This window comes from Ursus maritimus, unplaced genomic scaffold (genome assembly GCF_017311325.1).
Source record: "Ursus maritimus isolate PB19 unplaced genomic scaffold, ASM1731132v1 scaffold_12, whole genome shotgun sequence".
Taxonomy (NCBI): Eukaryota; Metazoa; Chordata; class Mammalia; order Carnivora; family Ursidae; genus Ursus; species Ursus maritimus.
This window is the reverse complement of record NW_024423564.1, coordinates 49716857-49739953: the sequence shown is the minus strand read 5'-3', so window position 1 is coordinate 49739953 and position 23097 is coordinate 49716857. Positions and strand designations below refer to the sequence as shown.

The window sequence follows — 23097 nt, the reverse complement described above, 5'->3', positions numbered from 1 at the left end:
TTCATTATAATTATGGTTTCCATTTTATATGCACTGTCATGGTCAGAAAGATGGAGTGAGCAGCCAGACTACTAGGCAGGAAGAGAGGTGGCGGTCACCCCATTTTACAGAAGGAATCAACTCAGAAAGATCGAGAGGCTGCTGACATTTTGAGGACCAGGACTTGAACTCCAGCATCTACCTCCTTTCTGCCAAGTTAAAAACACAATAGGTTTTTTCATCTACAGAGTAAGGGTCTAGTGATTCTGTTGTCTTTAAGTCCCTCGCAGTGTGAGTACTCTGCTGTGTATTCCGACTTTAGAGCCTCTGTGGGCAGAAGCTCTGTTTTAGGGGCACGTTGGGGATATAATAAGGAGCCCAAGAAAGAGAACATTTTCTTGAAGCATATTGGTGAAGTAGGGGGAACACAGGCTTTTGCGTCTGTATCTTACGATCTGTGTCCATGGGCAAGTTCCTTAATATGGAGCCTCATATCCCAAGTCTGTAAAATGGGAACAGGAATCTCCATCCTGCCAGGACTGATGTAAAGAGGACATGAGATTATGTTGCAAAATGAATGCCTACTCATTAGGTGTGTATCTCCTTGGCCTCCCTTTCCATGTCCGCTTCTCTTTAAGTAAAGAGACTTGTGGGAGTGAGAAAGAAAATAAAAATAGCGAGGGAGGACTTGAGTAAAGTTAAGGAGAAGAGGGCTGATAGAAAAGATGTGGGAGGGGCACCTGGGTGGCTCAGTTGGTTAGGTGTCCAACTCTTGATCTCGGCTCATGTCTTGATCTCACGGTTGTAAGTTTGAGGCCGCACTGGGCTCCACGGTGGGCATGGAGCCTACTTGAAAGAAAGAAAAAGAAAGAAAGAAAGAAAGAAAGAAAGAAAGAAAGAAAGAAAGAAAGAAAGAAAGAAAGAAAGAAAGAAAAGAAGAAGTGATGTGGGAATAAGTGGCATGTATGCTGGGGCCTCCTCCCCCTCCCCTATGGCATGACCTTCTGAAGGAGCTATTAGTTTAAGTTCGTTCTGGTGATTTGCAATCCATAACAGAGTTATTTAATCAAAAAATATGGGGAGAGGGAGATAGCTTTGAACTGGAGACAGTCTGATGCTGTTTGCCTATTCCAGGTGGCCCACCCACCCTGCCACCCCCAAATTAGCCTGCCAATGAGTAAAATCCATGAATTTGCTGCTGCTTGGTAACACCACCCCCTTTCCTGTCCTCACTTTGGCAGAAGGTTCAGCACCCCATTGAGTTCAGTAAAAACAAAGAGTCATCTGTGGGGGAGGAGAGCTGCGGGCTCCTACACACTGGCATTCGCTCCTGGTAGGATTGCTGCGTGGTGCAAAGGCAGGCTAATGATTGTATGCCTTCCGATGCGAAGTGCTCGGTGCAGACCTCAAGCACAGCAAGTTGGAGGCAAGAGGCTCAGCTTGGGTTCTACTCTTCAAGGAGAGCTTCATAGGGTGAACATGGTTTGGGTTGGGTTTAGACCAGGGATATCAAAGACAGGGGCACATGAGCTTCCACTTCCACCTCCCAAATACTCAGCCAACACAATGACCAGATCCCATATCCCTGATGTAGTCTGAGACGCCCCCGCCAGACAGAGCTGTAGGAAGCCTGACCGAAATCATCCAGTTGATACATAAGATGTAACTCTTTTTTGTTCCAGGCCTTTCAGAGAAGGATAGATGGAGGAATGGGTAGGACCTTCCTTTTTAAAAATATATTGTTACCTTTTCTACATTCTGATAAGCTATGGACTGTCTGCAGAAGAATTAGCTTCATATCTGAGAAGTGTTTGTTCTTTCCTTCTTTACCAATTATTTTTTTCCTAGGGAATTCTCTGTTGCTTCCATTTCCTGACTTTTAAAATAAAAATACCAGGGCACCTGGGTGGCTCAGTCGTTAAGCATCTGCCTTCAGCTTGGCGTGATCCCGGGCGTTCTGGGATCAAGCCCCACATCAGGCTCCTCCGCTGGGAGCCTGCTTCTTCCTCTCCCACTCCCCCTGCTTCTGTTCCCTCTCTCACTGGCTGTCTCTATCTCTGTCAAATAAATAATAAAAATAAAATCTTTAAATAAATAAATAATTAAATAAAATAAAAATACCATTTTTCCATACTTTCCATGCCCATCCTGTGCTGGTCAGAAGAAATGCTCAATTTCTGTTACCAGCTTAAAATCTAATTGAAACAATATAACCAAAATTTTGACACATAAAAACGTGAAGCTGTCCTCGACCAGAGGCAGGAAATCTTGAATTACATGCTTTTTTTAAAAAAATTACATGCTTTTAATTACAATGCTAATCATAATTAAAAAAAACTAATTTTTATATCATCAAGTTCTTCTGCCTTGGTTGTGTTAGTCCTACTTGTGTAGAGTTTAGAATTTAAAACTATTTTTATTAGCTAATGGCCATAATCAGGGTTGAATGGGCTCTATAATGAAGCAATCAATTTGGAAAATAAGTTTGTAACAGAAGCATAATTTGTGAATGATTCAGTCAGTGTTGGATTTATGACAAGTGATCCTGCACCCAGACGCTGTAGGTTGTTACCCCATGAAGGGGGCCTTCCCTCAAGAACCTACAACGTTGAATGACTCAGAGCAGGAACTTAGAAAATACTTGTCGATTGGTCGGATGGATGGATGCTCTTCACTGTGGGAAATTATATGGAACTTGGTGTTTCATGCGGCAAAGTGCGACTTACATCCCTCACGTTACTTTAGAAAGAGAGGAGATTTCTGGCTCTCCATTTCTTTGATCTTTCCCCTTCCGATTCACCTGTTTTTCTGCATTATTAGATGGATGAATAATATGAACAATAACTTTCGTACAGTTGGCAAGTTCTTTTTTTAAAGTTTATTAATGTGCCCTTCTTTTCTGGGAGTGCTAGCACTCTTCCCCTGATCCCACATCTCCAGTGAGATGCCTGTTCTCCTTTGTAAGGCCTCAGGTTTCAGTCACTTAGTGGTACACACTGTATTCTCTTTTTTTATATTTATTTTTGTACTAAGAAGTTTCTATAAGTGTATGAATAATAGTATAAAAATAAGTATAACAGTATAAGAAAAAAGTATCTATCCCTTTGTCCTATGATGGAGAATATTTTTTTTTTAGGGCCAGAAATAATCTACAGCAATGGATGTACTTTTTAATTATTTTAGAAAAAATAAACCCAAACTCTTTGAGTGTGAGTCATTCACATTCATTATGTCAGAAAATGTCTCTTTGGAGACTAGGGGAAATTTCAGAATGAACAGAATGAAGCGAGATTTCTTTCTGTCTAAAACACAGCCACTAACTGTCATGGACCTAAGGAGCCATCTTTTGAATCGGCTACCAGCACAGCGGGGGTACAGGGCCGATGAGCCTGTCCAAATCCCTTGTCCTAAAGTGGCCAACAGACAGGGAAGGCAAGATGGACTGGCCTCACTCTGTTTTGCCCAGTACAAACTCCCTTTCCACTTCCTAACCTATTTTTGAAGCCCATCTCTGTCTCCTGTTTTAACTTGATATTTGGGGAATCAAAGTCAGCTTCCCAAGAGTAATGAAAAATGGCGGCATATGTCACAAGCAGGCATTCTCAGAGATTGCTTCTTCTGTGTCATCTATGCCTTCTTTCAGCAACCAACCCTGACTAAACCCCACCCTGGAGAACTCCTGAGAAGTGAGGGTTGTAAGCTGCATTGGAACAGAGCAAAGCCAGAGTCTTCACATTAGCCTTCAAGACCTTCACGGTGGGGACACCCCCAGCCTGCAGGCTAACACCTGCCACTCTCCCTTCTCATTCCACTCTCCCCTGGCTCCCTGGCTGTGCCTCCTCTCCACCAAAGAGCTACAGTGTGACATCCCTCCCCACCTCAGCTGCTTGGGCAAATCACGTTCTCAGTGGCTTGCACTGACTACCTTACTGAAAATCACGGAGCTCTCTACCCTGGCATTCTCAAGCCTCTTTATCTGCTCTGCTTTTAAAAATTGCGTTTATCATCTTCTAAAATACCAATTACTTTGCTTTGTTTCTTATGTTTATTATTTTTTTTATCTATCTCCTTCCTCTGGTCCCCAAAATAAGCTCATTGGAGCTTTCTTTGTCTATTGTTCCTGTTGTTTTGTTCACCAATATGTCTAGAGTAGTGTCTAGGTTTTATTAGGCACCCAGTAAATAGCTGTTAATGGTTTAATAAATGAATAAATTATCCTTTTGCTTCTTTTGTCTGACAACTGATAAGAAGTGGTTATATTTATAATAAAATCTCATTCATTAAATATCAAGATCCAAAATATGGCCATCTTATTTTTAAGGTTAAACAGTTGCAGCAGACACTTAAGAAGCTTATGGATTAGACTTGGTTTTTTGAGTCTTGGTTCCACTCTTATGAAGCTTGTTGCCAAAAATTTCCACGGTAGCTGATTCTTTGTTAAGAGTGCAGGGATGTATTTGGAACACAAAACCTCTGTGTAAGGATCACTAAACTCTGGTGTGTGCTTTTCTTCATTCACCTCTGTTGGCTTTGGCTCTGGGTCTTAAGCTAAATTCTACCATAAGTGTTGCTGCTTTCAAGCCCCTTATGCAAAAGTGTAGGCGGCAACAAGACCTAACTTGCATGACTCCTGGCACTAGAAAATGATTTGGGATAAATATGAGCTGCCTCTCAACAAGGCTTGCAAATTAAAGAACTATAATTTCTCAGGCTATAGCGCAGGAAAAGCCCTGCACTAGACATGATTCATTGATTATATTTTAAGTGTATGTTTTGTCTAGTCCACAAATTCACTCATTCTGTTTCTACAGACAAGTGGACCTGGGGGTATACATCTCTTTTCCAATTTTCTTAGTATCTTTTCCACAATTAAAAATCAACTCCAATGCTATGAGCTCATTTTAAATCAAGAAATATCTTTGTTTTCGCCAAAGGAGAATTGTCTTATAGGGTTTTTCTTTTCGTTATTTATTTGTTTAACATTCCGAAGAAATCCTTAAGCCAAGAAGCCATAGCCTAGGTGTCAGCAGCTGCTAACAATTAAAGCAAACAATATATTGAATAAAAATGGTTTAATCACCATGAAGCCTGGGGCTCCTGGGTGGCTCAGTCTGTTGGGCCTTTGGCTCCGGTCATGATCCCAGGTCCTGGGATCTGGCCCCACATTGGGCTCCCTGCTCATCGAGGAGCCTGCTTCTCCCTCTCCCTCTGTCTCTTCCCTCTGCTCCTGCTCTCTCTCTCTCTCTCTCTCTCTCAAATAAATAAATAAAATCTTAAAAAAAAAAAAAAAGTTGTAACCACCATGAAGCCTGGAATGGGAAGGTGTGGGGAGGAGAAAAGGCCCTTATCATTTGTATGTTCATGTTTATTCTTCTGATTCTAATTCAATATAATGCATTTAATTCTAGGAGAAGGCTGAGAAATTTACCTTCTAATCAGAGTTTAATTCCAAGGTTGAAACCATGCTTAGAAACACAAGCTCACATTCTAAAAAGTTCATCCCTTGAGAGCTGCTATGATAGCTAGACATGATCTATTTAACTCTTTCCTTTGGAAAGATCCAAGGTTATTTTCCAGGTTCTGTGATCTGTGAGCTTTCAGCTGTGTTGTTTCTAGATCCCAATGCTGATAAGGCCCTGAAATTTGGTTAATCAGTTTAGGGGACTTGGTCTGTTCCATGGGCCCACCCCAACCAGGCTCTGGGGAGGTAGATAAGCTGGGAACCAGTCCCAGCTCTGGTCCTTTGTAACTGTGTGACCTTGGAATTCATCAGTGCCTCCTTTTCCTCGCTGGTAAATGAGAAATAACAAGGACACCAACTGCATAGGGTCAATCAGTAATAGTTCTCAGTAAACGTTAGCTGTCAGTATCATCCACATCCTTTAATCCTCACAACATTCCTACAACAGTTCTCCAATTCCACAACAAATCTACATCCCTGCCTTAGAAATCATCAGATCGAGGCACAGGACAACTTGCTCAAAGGCATCCAGAAAATAAGGGGTTAAGCTAATTCAAATATAGAAAAGTTCCTGCTCCTTCTTCAGGACAATTCCTTTGAAGCTATTTGATTTGAACCTAAGAATTTCTTTTTGTCTGTAGGTTGAAAACATGGATCTTAATAATTTCCATTTCTTTGTGTTACTTACCAAGGATCTGGGGCTGAAAGTCAGCCCCTATCTTGACCCTCAGTTATTCTGAAGCATTTGTTTTTTGCTATAAGAGAATATTCTACCCTGGAGATCTGATCACATAGCTCTATACTACTGTTTGTACAAAGCTGTGCTAGTCCCTGGGAGCCCTTGTAACATATATTCGCCCCTGGGGTCACTAAAGGCAGAGAGAGCAGCAGTTAAGTGGGAGTTAAGTGAAACATTTATACGAGCTGGTGAAGGAACATTACAACTGGGGCCACATCCCTTGGGGCATATACAATTCAGCTTTATTTCAGAGTGCAATTCATCTTTCTGTATTTTAAAAGACATTATGCTTCAAACATTTTATGGTGTTTTAATGGCCCCTCCGAAAGGGAATTCCTAAACCTGCTTTGAATGCCTGGTGTGTGCCTAGCACTGTTTTGGATCTGAGAGGGTCCATGCATGACCATTACTGTGAGCTAATAATCGAGTGGAGACACCTTAATAACACAGGACAAAATAGGAACTGCAAAGAATGTGCTGGCAAAGTGGACCTTTGTTTTCCCCGAAGCTAATAAACATCCTTCAATATGAGAAAGACCTTCAATATGAGGTGGTTATTTTGAACCAAAGGAATGTGCTGTGATCAAACAAGAAAAGGGAACCACTTATTCTGATGGGGAAGCTTGGGGAAGGCCTCATGGAAGAAACGTTCCTGGCCTTGAAGAATAAGTAAAATTGTAATCGAGGGCTACCGAGGCAGGGAAGCCGCTGAGGTGACTGAACATTCCGACGGCCAGGAGCCTCTGCTGTTAAGCGTGGCTTCCTACAGGCAGCGGTGGAAGGTGAAGGGTGAGGGGAAGTTGGAGCCCATCGTGAAGACATAACTGACGTAGAATGGAGCGTGTGTTCTATTATCTGAATAATTGGGAGGTTCTTGAAGGGCAGAGTAACATATTCACTTCGCTGGTTTGAAAAATAATTCTGGAGGTAATGCAGAGGATGAATTTAGGGGGTGAACCTAGAAATAGGACCATCAGCTAGGAAGTGCATGCAGAAGGCTCGTGGAGCGCTGCTGTCAGGCAGGAATGAGGCCCTCACGGTGACGGTTGCCCAGGAAATAAAAAAGCTTTCCGAGGGAGCCAGAGACCACTCACCATGGACAATAATTTGCTATTGTTCATGGGGAGTGGGGAGAAACGAAAGATGGGATGAAAGAATTGGTGAGTGCAGCCAGGGTGTCTTGTGAGGAGATGGCAGGTGCAGGGTTCCCTGACGAAGTTGGAGCTACTGGAAAATCTCGTGTTTCAGGTTTATGACCATGCTCGGCTGCACTGCAATAGTGGCATCTTCCAAAATCCTCGCCATCTTACAGAGCATAGTTTCCTATTTTCAAGGCACAAATCTATTTGCTGGAAGCAAACCATTTAAAAGACAGCTTAGAATGTGCCCAGAGGAGGCCACGCCAATGCCCTCTATAGCTTGAACTTATAGGAGAAGCAAAACTTGATCTCTTCCCATTTGGGTGTTCAACTGGGGCTCTAACGAAAGGACATGTTAAGGAGAAAAACAGACGTATAGTAGCATGTACATTTCATGTATACACGGGAGACACCCAGGAAAAATAAAGTAACTCAAAGAGGTGGCTTTAGAATCCTGAATTAAATACCACTGAGTAGGGGAAGGGGAGGGGACGTAGGCCTCTGAAGGGAGAGCATCTGATCTTTAGGAAAAATAGGTGGGATGAATTTTGTGTGATCAGGTTCGTCAGAGTGCCGTATCGACTTCCTCTCTGGCACTAAGAGTCAGTCCTCCCTGATCAACAACACTCTTGCGAAGGGGATTTATGACAATTCTTATGCAGGATTTATCTTCAGACGGATTAGGGTTGTTCAGAGAAAGTGTCTTCTTGCATTTACCGTTTTCCAAATGCTTGCAGTTCAAAAATCATCAATATAGCAAGTAGCAGATTTTGGGGGGGGTGTTCTGCCACCCTTCAAGCTAAAGCCGGTGGCCGGGGAATGACTATGTCAGATGCCCAGAAAGAGCCATTGGAAGAGCAATGCCTTGAGAGCTGCTTTAAAGAAGGTTATTCTGAGCCTTATCTGTTTCTCTGAAAATACATTTCACCTCTCTCATTTTCTCTCTTCTTCTTCCTCATGCCTACACTTTTTAGAGGAAAAGTCCGGTAAGAAATAAGTCCTTTCTACATTTTGGCCAAACATGACTTCTGTTCATTTTCATCATCTCCATAATGACTGACTGTGTTTAACACCTAAACGAGATTTTGAATTTTAAAAACAAACCTTTGTGAACCAGGACAAGGTCTAATTATGCCCCATGGGGAGAAAAGGAAGTTGGTTGCTAAGTGACTTCACAAGTCTGTTATGAAGGGTCACAGTGTAATTTTGTGAAGATTCACCTCTTCCTCAATCACAGGCATATGATTAAATATTAAAAGTATGGAGTTTTATTTAACACAGCTTCCACTTGGATTAGTCCAGCTGCATATACCTACCATGAGCTAGGCAAACGTTCTTTTAAGTTAATTTCTTGTTTAATGCTCAACGTGATAGCATTCATGAATGAAGGCTTGTGAAGCTGGCCTAGAAGAGGGAAGTTGTCTTTCTTCTTTTATTTTTCAGCTAATCAGAAAAATATTCCCTTCTGGAGCTGTCAAAGAAACAGAAGAAAAAGGGGATTTTATAAAGTGCAAAGCAACTCGTCCACACTCCTTTTTAGTACCAGTGGGTGATTTTTAGTGGCAGCACAAATCTGGTATGATGTACCTACATCTTTTTTTACTTTAGGACAACAATGAAATAGATCTACTAAAAAAAAGAGAGAGAGAGAGAAATTCAATGTTCTCTTCTCAGTTGCTTGGTATATTGGGGAAATGTTCCCAGGATGCCGATGCTCGGCTGACGCAGGCAACCTCTCCACCAAAAAGTATGGAAATACTGTGTTTCCACGTGAATGAGCACCAAGAAATGCTTGTTGTATTGAACTCACCTAAGTGGATACTGCAGCAAGGGCTAAAACGCGTCATCCCATCCATGGGCCCCAGCCTGGCGGTCTCCGTACCACCGGCAGGATACCCCAGCTGTGGCAAGTCCCTGTGATAGAAGGGAGGAGAAGTGGGAGACATAGAAGAACAAAAATACTAAAATACATCAAAATAGAAACGCAAAGTCTTTTGGTTTCTAAAAACAAACACATTATTATTATCGTCACTACGGCTACTACTAAACTGAACGGCCGCTTGCGAGTAACTGAGTCAGGTGCAGATCACGTGCCACGGGGCATACAATTCTGTCGGGGTGCTTTAATAGCCTCTCTTTATATGTTGCCAATTGCGCTTATTCTTGATTCTGAATCTTTCTCTGAATTATCCAAATTTGACCACTTCAAAAATTGACTCAATTGGGTGGTCTGAAGTTTACCTGCAGCGCCTCAAAAAGGCTCTGTTCCTCATTGGTTTTCCGCTGTTGTCCTTCCCCCAATTTTAACGACAAGTAATCCTTGTCATTTTGAGCTGTGTGTTTTTAAGGGTGAGTCCTCCTACTCCCTGGCCTCATTTTTCCTTTGGAAATGTCCATCTTATTGATTGCTCAATCTGGTTGAGTCTTAATGATGTCTTGGTTAGTAGCGGGCTCTTTGTTTCTCTTCCCAAATGGAGTTTCAGAAGATCATCTCAACCAAGTCCTATTGGACATGATAGGTATTCACTGTAATCTGACTTGTAATGGATACAGGAGCAAATTTAAATATAGACAAACACCTACAAGGGATGGGGGTAAGGGAGAAGGGCTTGCCAGATAGCTGGCCTTCCCCATCAGCATTTAAAAGCAAGTGAGAAAATGGGCTGGAATCAAAATAATATGCATAATGATCGCATACTTTTTTTTTAAGATTTTTTATTTATTTATTTGATAGAGACAGCCAGCGAGAGAGGGAACACAAGCAGGGGGAGTGGGAGAGGAAGAAGCAGGCTCCTAGTGGAGGATCCTGATGTGGGGCTCGACCCCAGAACGCTGGGATCATGCCCGGAGCCGAAGGCAGACGCTTAACGACTGCGCCACCCAGGCGCCCCAGTGATCGCATATTCTAATGCTTTCCTAGAAAATTCTCTAACATGAATCACCGAATTTGCTATGACTAGCCTATATAAAAATATTTGTTTGGTGCTTGGTAGCTTTTCACGCGTTTTCCTCTGGTTCCCCATCGCACTGAATTTAGCATGTCTTAAAGCTTCAAAACCTGAGGCTGACTTAGTGATTTTGATGAGCAAGACAGATTGTGTTTGGTTACTTCTTTTTATAAATATCTTAAAACACTTACCCGCATTGGCTAAGACTAAAGTATCCTAGGAGGCTGACTTAAAATTAATCCTTTTTATGCAAAAAATAACAAAGCAAAGCTGGTGTGGAATAAGGACACTGCGGAAACCATGAGAACATAGGCTGAAATATTATTTTAGGGAGGCATATTCATATTGCAAATTATATACATTCTAGAAATACAACATGTTCTAACCAAAGATCTTCATTCTAGTGACCAAATTATAAAAGATTTCTGTACACCCGGTTTGAAAACAGCCTCAAGATACAAAGTAAGAGTTATCTCTTATTCAAACACCAAAATAGAAGTAGAGGGAATAATAAATCTTTCCAAAACCTTTTCCAGAATATATCAGAAGATCAAGAGAAATCTAGGAATTAGCGATTAATATTTAAATAGGAACACAGAAGATTTGTTCAGAAAAGGAAAAGACCAATTCCAAAGTCCCTGTTTGAGTAATCAGGTGAAGTCATAAGAACAGTAGATAAAATTTACTGGGAGCTTATTACATGTGATACAGGTGCCTGCAATCAGAGACAAATTGGCCACCTGCAGATTCAGAACAACGGAATAAGTGTTTTGTTTGCTTGTGCAGTTAAAAACAACTTTAGCCCCATTAAAAACCAGAATGTTTGAAATTAAAAAAAAAAAAAAATCAGGATGTGCTTCTCTCGACAACTTTGAGGATCTGGCAACCCTAGGCCCAAATTTTTGCAGGGCAGGCATGGGTGCACCTGAGTAGTAGCGAGCTCCCCAGAGCTTTGTGAAAGACACATGCCCTTACCGACAGCACCCCTCTTCTTGCCCTGGACTCGTCTGAGTTTGCCACTCAACGCCTAGTGTTCAGCTTACAGAATATATCAAGGGGGGGGGCGCCCGCCTTGGGTGGCTCAGTCATTAAAGTGTCTGACTCTTGATTTGGGCTCAGGTCCTGATGTCAGGGTTGTGAGATCGAGCCCCGCCTTGGGCTCCATGCTGGGTGTAGAGCCTGCTTGAGATTTTCTTTCTCCCTCTCCCTCTGCCCCTCCTGCCCCCCTCCCCAACCTCATGCTCTCTCACGCTCTTTCTCTCTCTCTCTCTCTCTCTCTCTCTCAAAAAAGAATCTAAACTAGAATATACCAAGACCGGATACAAATGACTTTCCTTCCACCTTTGAAGCAAATTCTATATATTGGCAGAACAAAGATAAAACGCTAACGACTTCAGAGCTCTTGGAAAATGAGAGGAGAAGGAGTAAAATAAAAAATAGGCAAAGGCCCTCCTCTCCTGGCTCATACAGATTTTGCCGTCAAAATTGTTCTCAGCAGAACCTGTAGCTGCTTTTTGCACCTTAATGGGGATAAATAACATATATGGAGCCCTTCAATCTGACGTGGAGAATTCTTCTTCTTTTGAAGGTTTCGAATAGCTCTTCATTATGGACTTTGAGGCTTTCTGGGTCTGACCTCTCCACAGCTTCTAGCTGGGCTTTCTGGATTCATGCTTGTGACTGCATGAATTTGAATAGCTTTTCCCAGATAAAGGCATTTTGCAAGTAGAGTTTCCAAAATGCTATCTTTTTTTTTTTTTTTTTTTTAATTCAAGTTAGCTAACATACACTGTAGTATTGGTTTCAGGAGTAGAATTTAGTGATTCAACACTTACATGTAACACCCAGTTTCATCCCAATAAATGCCCTTCTTAATGCCCATCACCTATTTAGCCCCCCCCCCCCACCTCCCTCGAGCAGGCCAAATGCTATCACGATGCTGTCTTTCTCTAGGGAAAAAAAAAATACAAACAGGAACTGTTGATTAAAAATATAGGTTTTTAACTCATTGGAGATTAAAATATGGCTTAATTTGGGTAGATTAATATGACTTCAGTTCTTTTGAAAAGTGTTCTCTATAACCTTAAATTAATAAAGTTTCTTTGAATGTAAGGTTCTGCCTCTGCAGGTACGATCTGCATTTTATTTTGCATTACTTTTCATAATTTCATCTCAGGGAAATTTGTGTCACTTTTAATCCCCTCTTTGCTGTAGTTTATGCCACTTTTAAAAGTGAATTGTTTGCCATGAGATTGAGGCTAAAATCAAAACGCACATTTTCTTCTTAGAGAAGAATTTTAGTCTGGGCATTAAAAGAATTATAAAGTCTAAATTTTCATATAAAATACTAAATTCCTCCCAAAACACAGTATGAATTAGTAAAAGAAGTTAAGCCCAGAAATACATATTCATAAATGGTTTTTTCCTCTGATTTTATATAAATTACATCCACAGATACAGACAAATGTATAAGAAAGGTAGGAACAATATAGAGTAGAACCTGGAAAATCAGGCAAATTAGAAAGTCTAAAATATTAGAAATAAAATTGACTAGAGTAAATATGTCTAAAATAATGAGTTCTGTTATAAAACATTCAAAACAGGAAGTAACCTTTCATGGTTCTCTGCTTTAGGGGTCCTCCAACAATATAATGTAAGAATGAGACCGGAGATCTAAATTCTGTCTCTGGTTCTACCCATTCACTAACTGTGGGTCTCAGAGACTCACTTCTGCCTCTTTATCATATAGGCCATTGGACCAGATATGCATGGAGGCCTCCCAGCTATAAAATACTAGAGGCTTGTTTCCTGTCTATGTTCTAGAGTAGAACAGTTCTTTTCATTTGAGCAACCTTCTAGATACTTACGTGTTTGTGCTCCTGGCCTAGATTTGGGGATTTGGGCAATACTGGGTCCCAGGTAGCCTTTAGTAACTTCATGAGGTAGCCCAAATTTTGAAAGCAAGACTCTAAGCAAAATCTCTTCCCCACTCACATGGTAGTCACACTTGTTACTGCAGAAAAATCCTGAAGAGGGAGAGTAATCAGAGATTGTTGGGGGAAATTGAGAGCAGCCATAATCCGGGTGTGAGAAGTGAAAGAGAGAAGTCAAATGTCTGCTCCTTGTGTTATTTCAGACATCCTGTGGTCCACCATTGTTCTACTGGTGCTGGACAGTTTGCGTTATTGCCATCTGTCCTTGTCAGATTCTCCTAGTCTTCCCCATCACATCCCGACCCATTGGTAGAGGCTGCCCAAGTCACCAGGCCAAGAACAGATACAAAAAAGAGTCCTCATCAGCATTCATGCCATAGTACCCCAAAGAGAAGAGCCAGCCAAAGAAGAGGTCTTCCTCTCCTGCTCTCTGATTTGGGGAGGCTCCAATTTAGTCCAAATTATGTGGGAAATGAATTATGTCCATGACATTTGCTAACCCCGTTGTGTGTGGAAATACTTTTCTCTGTTGTACCTAGTGTCTAAAACCTCCTTGCCAAATGATCTGGAGAGAAACTCCTTATGATAAAACATTAAAAGCTGTCAGTGAGGTTGTCTCGGACGTTTCTTTCTTGTCCTTGTGTGCTCGTATCACTGAAATAGTACACCCTAACAGCAAAGCTGTATTATACCACAGATAGCTTCTTGTTAAGGTTCTCCAAACCTCCTTATGGTTTAAGTAAGCCAGAGGCACGATGGCTGCCTGTCTTCCTTTGTCCTGGTTACTTGGAGTGTATGTTTGGTTGGCTGTTTATGAAGTCCTCTATTACCCAAGCCTGTTGACTGATCCATCATTCTCTGACTAGGTATCTGTTCTCTCTTCCTTTTTGCTGATCACAGAGGCGCAGCCCGGTAAGAACTCTCAACATTTTTACCTTAAACATGTATAGAGAAAATTGTTGCCAAGGCAAGGTAGCCAGGTTTGGCTTCCCATTAAATTTATGATAACTCAGTGTGAATGAAGCAGATGAATTAGGTTTATTGGTTGGAAGCCTCTGGTCCTATAAGCATCAAGAGCATATTTTAGAATTATCAGAACACTTTTCCATAACAAACTAAATTAATACATAGATATCCCAACCCTAGTGCTAAATTTGAAAAATGTGTGTGTGTGGGTGTGTATGTGTGTGTATGCAAGGCCTGGAGATTGGCCAGAAAGCACACAGAAGTTTATAGAAAAATGATAATAAAGACTAAGAAAACTATAAGGAAACAATTTTTAAGCTGCATTGTTTTTAAGCCTGAATTTAAAATAAGTTCCTGGACCATAATTAACATTGGTCAGTATACTTATTTACTGATATTACATAATATTATATAATCATAATTTCCATCTTGGGAGGAAGAGACATGTTTTCAGGTCAATACTCCTACGCTGTCCCATAAATCTATTATTTCACCACCGAAGACGATTCAGTGTTAGTTTGCATTGCTCAAAGTGAAATCTCAGTCATTTTTCTCAGGGTGAAGAGTCCGATGAATTTGAAGCAACAAAAAGAAGGGTCTTTGCTACGTTTGAAATGACTCCCCTCTGCCTTGAGAGAGGAAATGGAACTGAAAACAATGCCCTCTGAAATGTCCTGCATGGGCATATGCCAATTTGATTAATCATTATCTGAGGCCACTGCTCTGCCCCAGCTGACAAGCTGGGGGTTCTCTGTTTACACCACATAGCCAGTGATCAAAGATAACACCTCCAGGGGCTGCTCTTCAGGTGCGGATGGTTCCTACCCAGCAGTTGGGCGGCATTTCAGAGTATGACAAGTTACTCCTTTTTTTTTTTTTAAAGGAAAAAGAGGAAATTAATTCAAAATGAAGGTGATTTATTCACAACATACATGTAAGGACAATCATTGAAAAGAGGAAAATGTGGTCCTTTGGAAAGGAGACGACTTTTTCATTCAATGGGTTTTTTCCTGTGGTTTGTGTGGTCGACGTAACCTTAACCTTGTTCTAGAATGGCCATGCTGCAACTCCAGGCCATCAGAGAGCTGTGAGCCGGATCCCGCTGACAGTGGCGATTTTCTTGTCTGTTGCTACTGACTTGCTGCTGATCATTCGCATTGTCTGTTCCTTTCTAAATTGATATTATTTTATTCTTCCTAATTTCTCAACCACAGAGTTTTCTTGCCATATCTTGCTTGCACTTAACCAGTGATTGTTCATTTGTGGGGACTATTTAATAAGACTGCTACTGGGCCTTCTTGCTGAGTGCCTCCCTGCAATGAACACCTGTTGAATGCATGGACACACCCAGAACCGGTGAATACAAAAGAGGCCTTGTACCTTCTTTGGTTTCTTAAGCATTACATTTTTAATAAAAGGAGTGAGATAGAGAGCCAAAGATCTTCAATGCAGCTTCTGGGGTCCCCTATCTCTTGGGTTTCGGGTCTCATAATTCTAAATGGATCCCATTCCCTCATTGCCAACCTTGTGATTAACTACTTGGGAGCAGAGGCCCCGGTATCTTTATTACACACCCATAAAAATCTGACCATCTGAGGCTCCAAACCCTAGAAAAACATTTTAATTCCATTTAGATGATTTGTTCTCCTATTTTTGTCTACAGAGCCTTATTTGTCTACAGAGCCTTATTTTCCAAGGGCCAACCTGTATCCAAACTCCCATACTAAGGACTGTAGCTGATTAAATGACCATATTTAATTTAAATGCTTATTAATTTAAATAAACAAGTTAGCTTAAACATATGAATTTAAAATGTTTATTCATTAAAGTAAATAAAATAAATATCTATTTAAAAAATCTTCACTAATAATGGAATGATTCTCTGTAATGGCACAGACACACAGATTGTGTTATTAGGCAAGACATGCCAGAAAATACAGTTTGAAAGATAGAGCCATTCACTAGAAAACACCTAGTGAATTCCTGCTCAGAATGAAACTGCCCCTCTATTGTTAAATGAGTTCAAAATGAGACAGAAAATTCTGATAGGTCCTGGGAAAGAAGGTAAGAAGTTTCTTCTGGATCTGTTACAGAGGCACTACATCTTGTCCTGAGTTGTTAATGTTATCATGTGAGAGAACGTACCTGTGACCCACCACCAAGCTCATGGTCACACCCTCTGGAATACTTTCCTATACTTGCCCTTCCCTACCCTCAGCGCCGCCCCCCCCCCATTCTCCTAAGGCGCGCCCTCCCCAGCCATGTCCCACCCCATGACGCCACCCGCCCAGTGCTCTCTTTTTCTGTTAGCGCCCCATGCTAAGAACCTTTCAGAGCAGTTTCGAATCAGAATTTTTATCTAATCAATCTTTCTGTGATAGAAATAAATTTCTGCTAAGGTATTATAAAGCGAGGCATGGCCTTCTCAAATAATTCCTGTCAGGGTTGTTGGCATTCCTAGGGTATCACAATGCCTTGAGCTAAATGAATGACTTGCAGTTGGCAGAGAGGTGGGCCCTGTGGCAGGCAAGTGGAAGAAATTGGGGTGGAGAGGGCAGCTGGGGAGAACGGAATTCCCTGGCCCACTGATTATAACAGCCCATCCAGGGGCAATGCCTCCAAGTTTTCCTTCCCTTTAACATTTGCCCCTTAGATCTTTACAAATTACATTAGTAAAATAATGGTTGTCTTTACTAACAATTCATGGACCGCCCCTACCCTAATAAAAACAGACGATACTCCTATTACGTTCTAATTTTCACACATCAAACATATGTTAAGCTTGGATTTATTTCTCTGATAGACTTCAAAGTTGGTTTTTTTTTAATAGACTATTCAGTATATGCTTAATTTACCAAATCTACCCAGGTAAGGGGTTTTTCTGGTTTAGGAGACTTATGATTTACCCTCCCTTTCTCTCTGTAATCCTTGAGTAAAATGAAAAACTGATTTATATGTGTGTGTCTACAGTTTCCAACTTAAATGCAATTCTGAGAAAAATTTCATTTTTCCCCATCTGCATTTCTGAGTTCAGTTGAATTGCAATGACAGAAATATACATATTGTACATAACGTATATGTGGTCTCGAGCCTTATAGTGTCTATTTCTAATTCTAGGGTGCAATTAAAAGGAACTTATCCAGTAAGTATATCCTAGCTACCAGAAATAGAGTAAAATCTAAAAGAAGAAATAGTTCCTTGGATCTTGGAGTATATATATATATATATATATTTGCATTATACACTCTTGGGCTTGATTTTTAAGGCTCATGAATGTTTTACTTTTACAGCAAAGAAATCTTGTAACAATAAAGGGGTCTCGGGGATTCTGAATGATTAATATTTAAATTCTGAAAATGAATATGTTTTTGGAAAAACATTGCTATCTTCTTCCTATATTTGTCAACTCTTGCTGTATCATTTGAGTTTAGAAATGAATTTAATGAATTTAATCAAGTGTGTGTTTGTTGAGGGGGTGGGGACAGGAGAAGGGCAGAAGGAACTGAAGATAGATGCAACTAACCCTTTCATAATGTTATCTGATATAAACATTTTAGTCCACCGAAGTGATATGATACAGGTTATAATTAATGTAGGGCATGATTTTCCTCTGCTGCATATGGCACATTCTAGCAAATTCTAAATTCATATAACATTTTCTTGGCATTTCAAGAAAAGAACAGGCAAAGAATGCTGGATTCCTGTACTATGTACATATGGCCTGGCTTAGTATTCTCTTATGGTAATTGCAAAGCAGAACTGCTCGAGGCGGCAGACATTCGAAGAATGGTAGGCTACTCGGCTAAGCTCAGCAATATACAACTCTTCTGTTTGACAGCTTATCATGGTAATTCCTTGGCTAATTAGGCTTTACAAATGCCAGATAAAATGCTACTACATATGTCTGATATGTGGCTCTTACATTGCCCGGGTAGAGGGTTTGTTTTGCAAATTTTCATATTGAGTTGCTTATTGATGGGACTTAAATCTCTAAGTGTTTCCAAACATAGCTCATAAGACATATAAGAAAGGAATAGTAGAAGTATGCCTAAACGTTTTCTTTGTCCTGTACGTCAGGTGAAGAAGTGGCAAGACCCAGGCGTTCCACGCCAACTCCAGAACTTATAAGGTGAGCGTGGAAGGCATTAGTTATTTTTTATGTAAGGCATCATGCATTGTTCGTAATTCAGCAAATCTCCTGTAGGCTGAACTTCCAAGGCTCTGCTCATACGGAAGTCCATAGCGTGGTTCAAGGATGTTATCGTTTCTCACAAGTGCAGCCTGAGGGAGATCCTTAGGGGGACGGACTGTATAGACATCTAAAGTGACTGTCTATCAGAATGTGCAGGCCCCTCAGTAATGGGAGGGTTGAAGTCTGTATGAAGAGGTCTTTTGGTGTTTGCAATGCCAATCTGATGCATGATTATATTCCCCTATGAAGAATAACCTGTTCAGTTGGATTCAATTTCGTGATACATTGTACCTGTCATACACCAAAAGAATCTTCTATTTTGTTTTTTTGTTTGTTTGTTTTTGGCAAAACATTGTATTTTACACTGTTGGGGTTACATTCTTGGCGTTAAGTATTGTACAAATGGACATTGTTTTCCAAAAAGACTACTCTTTCTGTTTAAAAGCTGGATCCTATCATTTTTCCCTCCCTCTCCAGCCCCATTCCCCCCTTCACCTCTTACTCCCACTACACACACACACACACAGAACTCATCAGGATCGATGAGGGGGAACAGGTCTGGGAAGAAATGAAGATTATGCAGCCTTTTGTTAATAATCAGTTTAATAATTATGAGAAAGGGTAAAATTTTAACTTATTCCCTCCTTTCCCCTTAATTTCTCAATGGTTTTTTTTTCTGAGATATGCTGTGTTTAAGGTATTAGCTAGACTATTGTGTGTATTGGTTGGGGAGATAGGATGGAAATTAGAAACTAGTAGACCTAGTGTCTGATTCGAACACAGACTTCCTGGGTGGCTTGTCATTTAACCTGCCTATACCTGACTTTCACTAATCACCAACTGCATTAACTATAATACAGAGTTGTGGTGAAGACAAATATAAATGATTGTGTTTTTTTAAGATTTTATTTATTTATTTGACACACAGAGAGAGGACAAGCAGAGGCAGAGGGAGAAGCAGGCTCTTGCTGAGCAGGAGCCCAATGCGGGGCTCGATCCCAGGACCCTGGGATCATGACCTGAGCCAAAGGCAGATGCTTAACCAGGTGCCCCAATATAAATGGTTTTTAAGATCTCAGGAGACTAGGGTGCTTTGCAATAAATTGTTATCTCTAGTATTATCTCTTCTAGGTACAGAGAATCATGATGATTTGAAAGAGTTTCTCTTTTTCGACTCATTTCTATTGTACCATCACCTTGGTCTCCCATTGAGAACGAGGTTTCTTATCTCCTGCTGATTCTCTTGGTCCATAATACATTGACATTCTTAGGTGTACTTTCTAGCCCTATGGGAGCTTGCGGACATGTCCATGTATGTACACAAGTACACACATCCATCTGCCTTCCCATGAAAAGTATGCGAAAGCTTGTGTATCTTTTTAGCATTAATATTCCCTTTCCCTCTGTTTTGTTTTAATCTGGGTGATTTAGCAAAAAGCCTGCAGATGACACGATGGCCCTTGCCCCCCTCTTTGGTCCACCATTAGAATCAGCTTTTGATGAACAGAAGACAGAAGGTAGGAAAAACATGTACCCCTTAGATTTTTTCTTTTCATTAAAGGATAACTTGCCTAGAGTAAAGGTATCTGTTTTGAGCCATGTACCATCAGATCCTCATGGGAAAGAAAAGTTCTGATCTAGTGTGCTGTTGGAACTAGAGTTTCATTTGCAAACCTCCAGTATTTTAGGATTTGAAATTTTACTTCTGGAAAGATCAGGCAGCTAACAAGTTCACTCTTCAAAAGCAGTCAGTAAGATTTATTGCAAATGGACACAAATCACAGGGAATAAGTCAGGGAGGGGATAAATGCTCTATGAGCCAAACGGTCATCATGGTGGAGCCAGACCTTTGCACTTCCTGGCAGAGTCACTGTCACCGTGATCTAGCCTCTCTGACCACATTTACTCTCTTCTCTATCTCGTCAGTGGAGGTGCAATTAGATTGCTCACAACAGACTTGTTTGCAGGCTCACGACCCAGGAATGACCTTGAATCATTGAGCAACTTACAAACAAAATGTTGTGGAAAAATATCAATTCAGCCATTATGATTGGGTTTACCTACTAAATATTTACTCCTGGAATTAAATATTTAACTTTTTTAAATGATCCCTCTTTTTTGGACGGCTATTAATAATGTGTACCTTGCTGCCATAAATGAAGCTCTTTATAAAAGGGATCGAATCTATTCCTGAAATGTACTGATGTCCCGTGCATGTATGTCCGGTAGTTGTGCTTGGTAATATGGAACGTTCTTCTGGAAAACCATTTGATCTAAAAACTCTATCGTATATGTATAATAAAATGGTATTTTTTTGTACTGTTGGGCCCAGGAATCAAATTTAACTGGTAAGGACAACAGGACTGGAAAGCATAATGAGTAGACTAAGCTACAATAGCAAAGAGACTCCAAAGTACAGGGACTTAAACAATATAGAATTTTATTTCTGCTTTATGTCAACAATCTCCAAGTAAACAACATAGGACGGGTAGGGTGGATCGGCTCTTCTTAACATGTGGCCTTTGTCTCTGGGTCCAAAGGAGCTAGTCCAGCTCTCATCATCTCCCAGTCAGAACAAAGTGGGGAGGGGGTGGGGGGAAAGGGAGGACCAGTATACTCACTGTCAAGTCCTGTGAGAGCAAAATCTGGAAGAAATGTACATCACTTTAGCCAGAGCCAATCAGAGAGAATTTAGTGCCATATGGCCAGCTAGGACTTTTTAACTGTGGCGAAATGGAGAATGGACACTGGAAGAGAGCAAGCAGTCAACATCAAAATATTTTTTAATGATTTTGTTCGGAAAATGTATAATGAACATCCCTAAATTACTCCTTCAGGGATTTAAACGTCTACAGCTTAAAATCCCTAAGGAAAGATGGCCTTGCAACGAGGCTCTCAGTTGTCTTATTAACCCAACTATGATCAATTTTGCTTCTAATGACAATTATGCAGTGATTACAGGTGGGATTTGATTTATTGCATCTGAATCTACCTATTAAAAGAATTCGTTGACTGTATGGAAACCTGATTCACAAAATAGAAAACAGTTCTTAAAAAATCAAGGTGGTGTCCCACATCAAATCCATGGGGGAAAAAAATGCTGCTTCACGTCTTTGGAGAATGTTTGCTTTCATGTTAAAACAAAACAGAACTAAGATCATCTTTGGGTTTGTGATGGGGGAGGAGACACACACCTGAACTTGTCTATGAGCCTGGCTTGCTTTGTCTTGAGGTGGTTTCATCCCCCAAAGTTCTATAAAGTTCCAGATTTGCACCAGGCATACCAGCTCTTCCAATATCCACACTTGCCTTTCAGACCTACTCACTCTTACTTCTTTTTGTTAATTTAAAAGGCCTGGGGGGGAAATATGCATTTTGGAGTCAGGTGTGTATGCCCAGCATCAGATCTTGGCTCCTGTACTTCACCAGGGAGCTCTCGGACATGTTCATCACTTCAATCTTTGCTTCCTCTGCTGAAAATGGCACTAATATCAACCACTGGGCGGCGTTGCGAGGATTAGAATATCTAATAGTAGCTACTGGCCTTGTGATAAGTGTATTACATACAGTTTGTATACATTGTATGTATGTGTATTATCTCCTGTGATCCTTTCAGTAACTCACAGATTGCTCTTATTATCGCTACACTGCAGGAAGGGAAGCTCAGAGATGAAATTACTGGCCCAAGGTCCTACAGTTTAACTGTAGAGACTGGATTCCAATTCACATCCTGCTAACTTCCCAGCCTGTATTTTACAACATAATGAATTACAAGCAGTACTTACATAGATCCTGGCACATATGCACGTATGCACAGAGAAGACCTAGTTGTTTACATGGTTACCATAGCAATAAAAAAAATCAAAACAAGGAGACAGAAGAAATAGAAACAAATTAGGTTCAGTGTCATTAGGCCCAATACCTAATTTCTCTGATTTACTTTAGGTGTCAAACCTCTTATTTATTTTCCTGGTCCTCTTAAGTTATTTACCAAACATTTTTAGGATAATTTCATCTCTCTTCATTATACTGTAAAAGGATTATTTAAAGACCCTATATGATCCTTTAAAGGATATGAACCACTCTACAGAACCTAGGAATTTTCATTTTTGAGGCATAGTCACAGCAAACTTTCCATAAACCAGCTTGAAATGACTGTCCATGGGATTAATGCCTGGATCTTCAAATGGGCGCCAGAAATAGAGCTAATACAGGTCCTGACATTCAGAATGTCCTTAAGTGACCAACCAGGAAGACAATACAGATGCTGTAGTTCGAGTGTGTCTATTTAGCTATGTGTGCACACACAAACGCCCACCACACACACACGCACAAGCACACACACGCACACATCCCACTTCCATTTGCATTCTTTGCTTGAAGAGCATGAAAAGCAACACACTTGTAAATTACTTTGCTAGGACTGAGGCAAGAGGGAGATAATTTTGCAAAGCTCAACTTTAAATTAAAATTGTAAGTTCTATAATCCAGAAATGTTTCTTTTTTGAACTCACCCTGGGAAATTTTCTTCTTATGTTTCCAGTTCTTTTAGATCAGCCTGAGATATGGGGTTCAGGCCAACCAATTAATCCAAGCATCGAGTCGCCAAAGTTAACAAGGCCTTTTCCCACTGGAAGTAAGTTATGTGTCTGCTCTGTCTGGAAAAATAAGTGACTCATTTTACTGTCTGTCTGCATAGTGAAATTAGGCAACTTGTAGAAAGTACGTAAGCAACATTTG

General features: G+C 40.7%; 1 protein-coding gene across 1 annotated transcript in view; it reads left to right on the top strand.

Moving 5' to 3' along the window:
• The window catches only part of SGIP1 (SH3GL interacting endocytic adaptor 1), a 195955-nt gene that overhangs the window by 106585 nt on the left and 66273 nt on the right, over positions 1-23097 (top strand). The window contains exons 8-11 of the mRNA XM_040627185.1: positions 17283-17307; positions 18243-18294; positions 19789-19874; positions 22901-22993. Of these exons, the coding sequence (XP_040483119.1) occupies positions 17283-17307; positions 18243-18294; positions 19789-19874; positions 22901-22993 (256 nt within the window). The remainder of the gene's footprint in view (positions 1-17282; positions 17308-18242; positions 18295-19788; positions 19875-22900; positions 22994-23097) is intronic.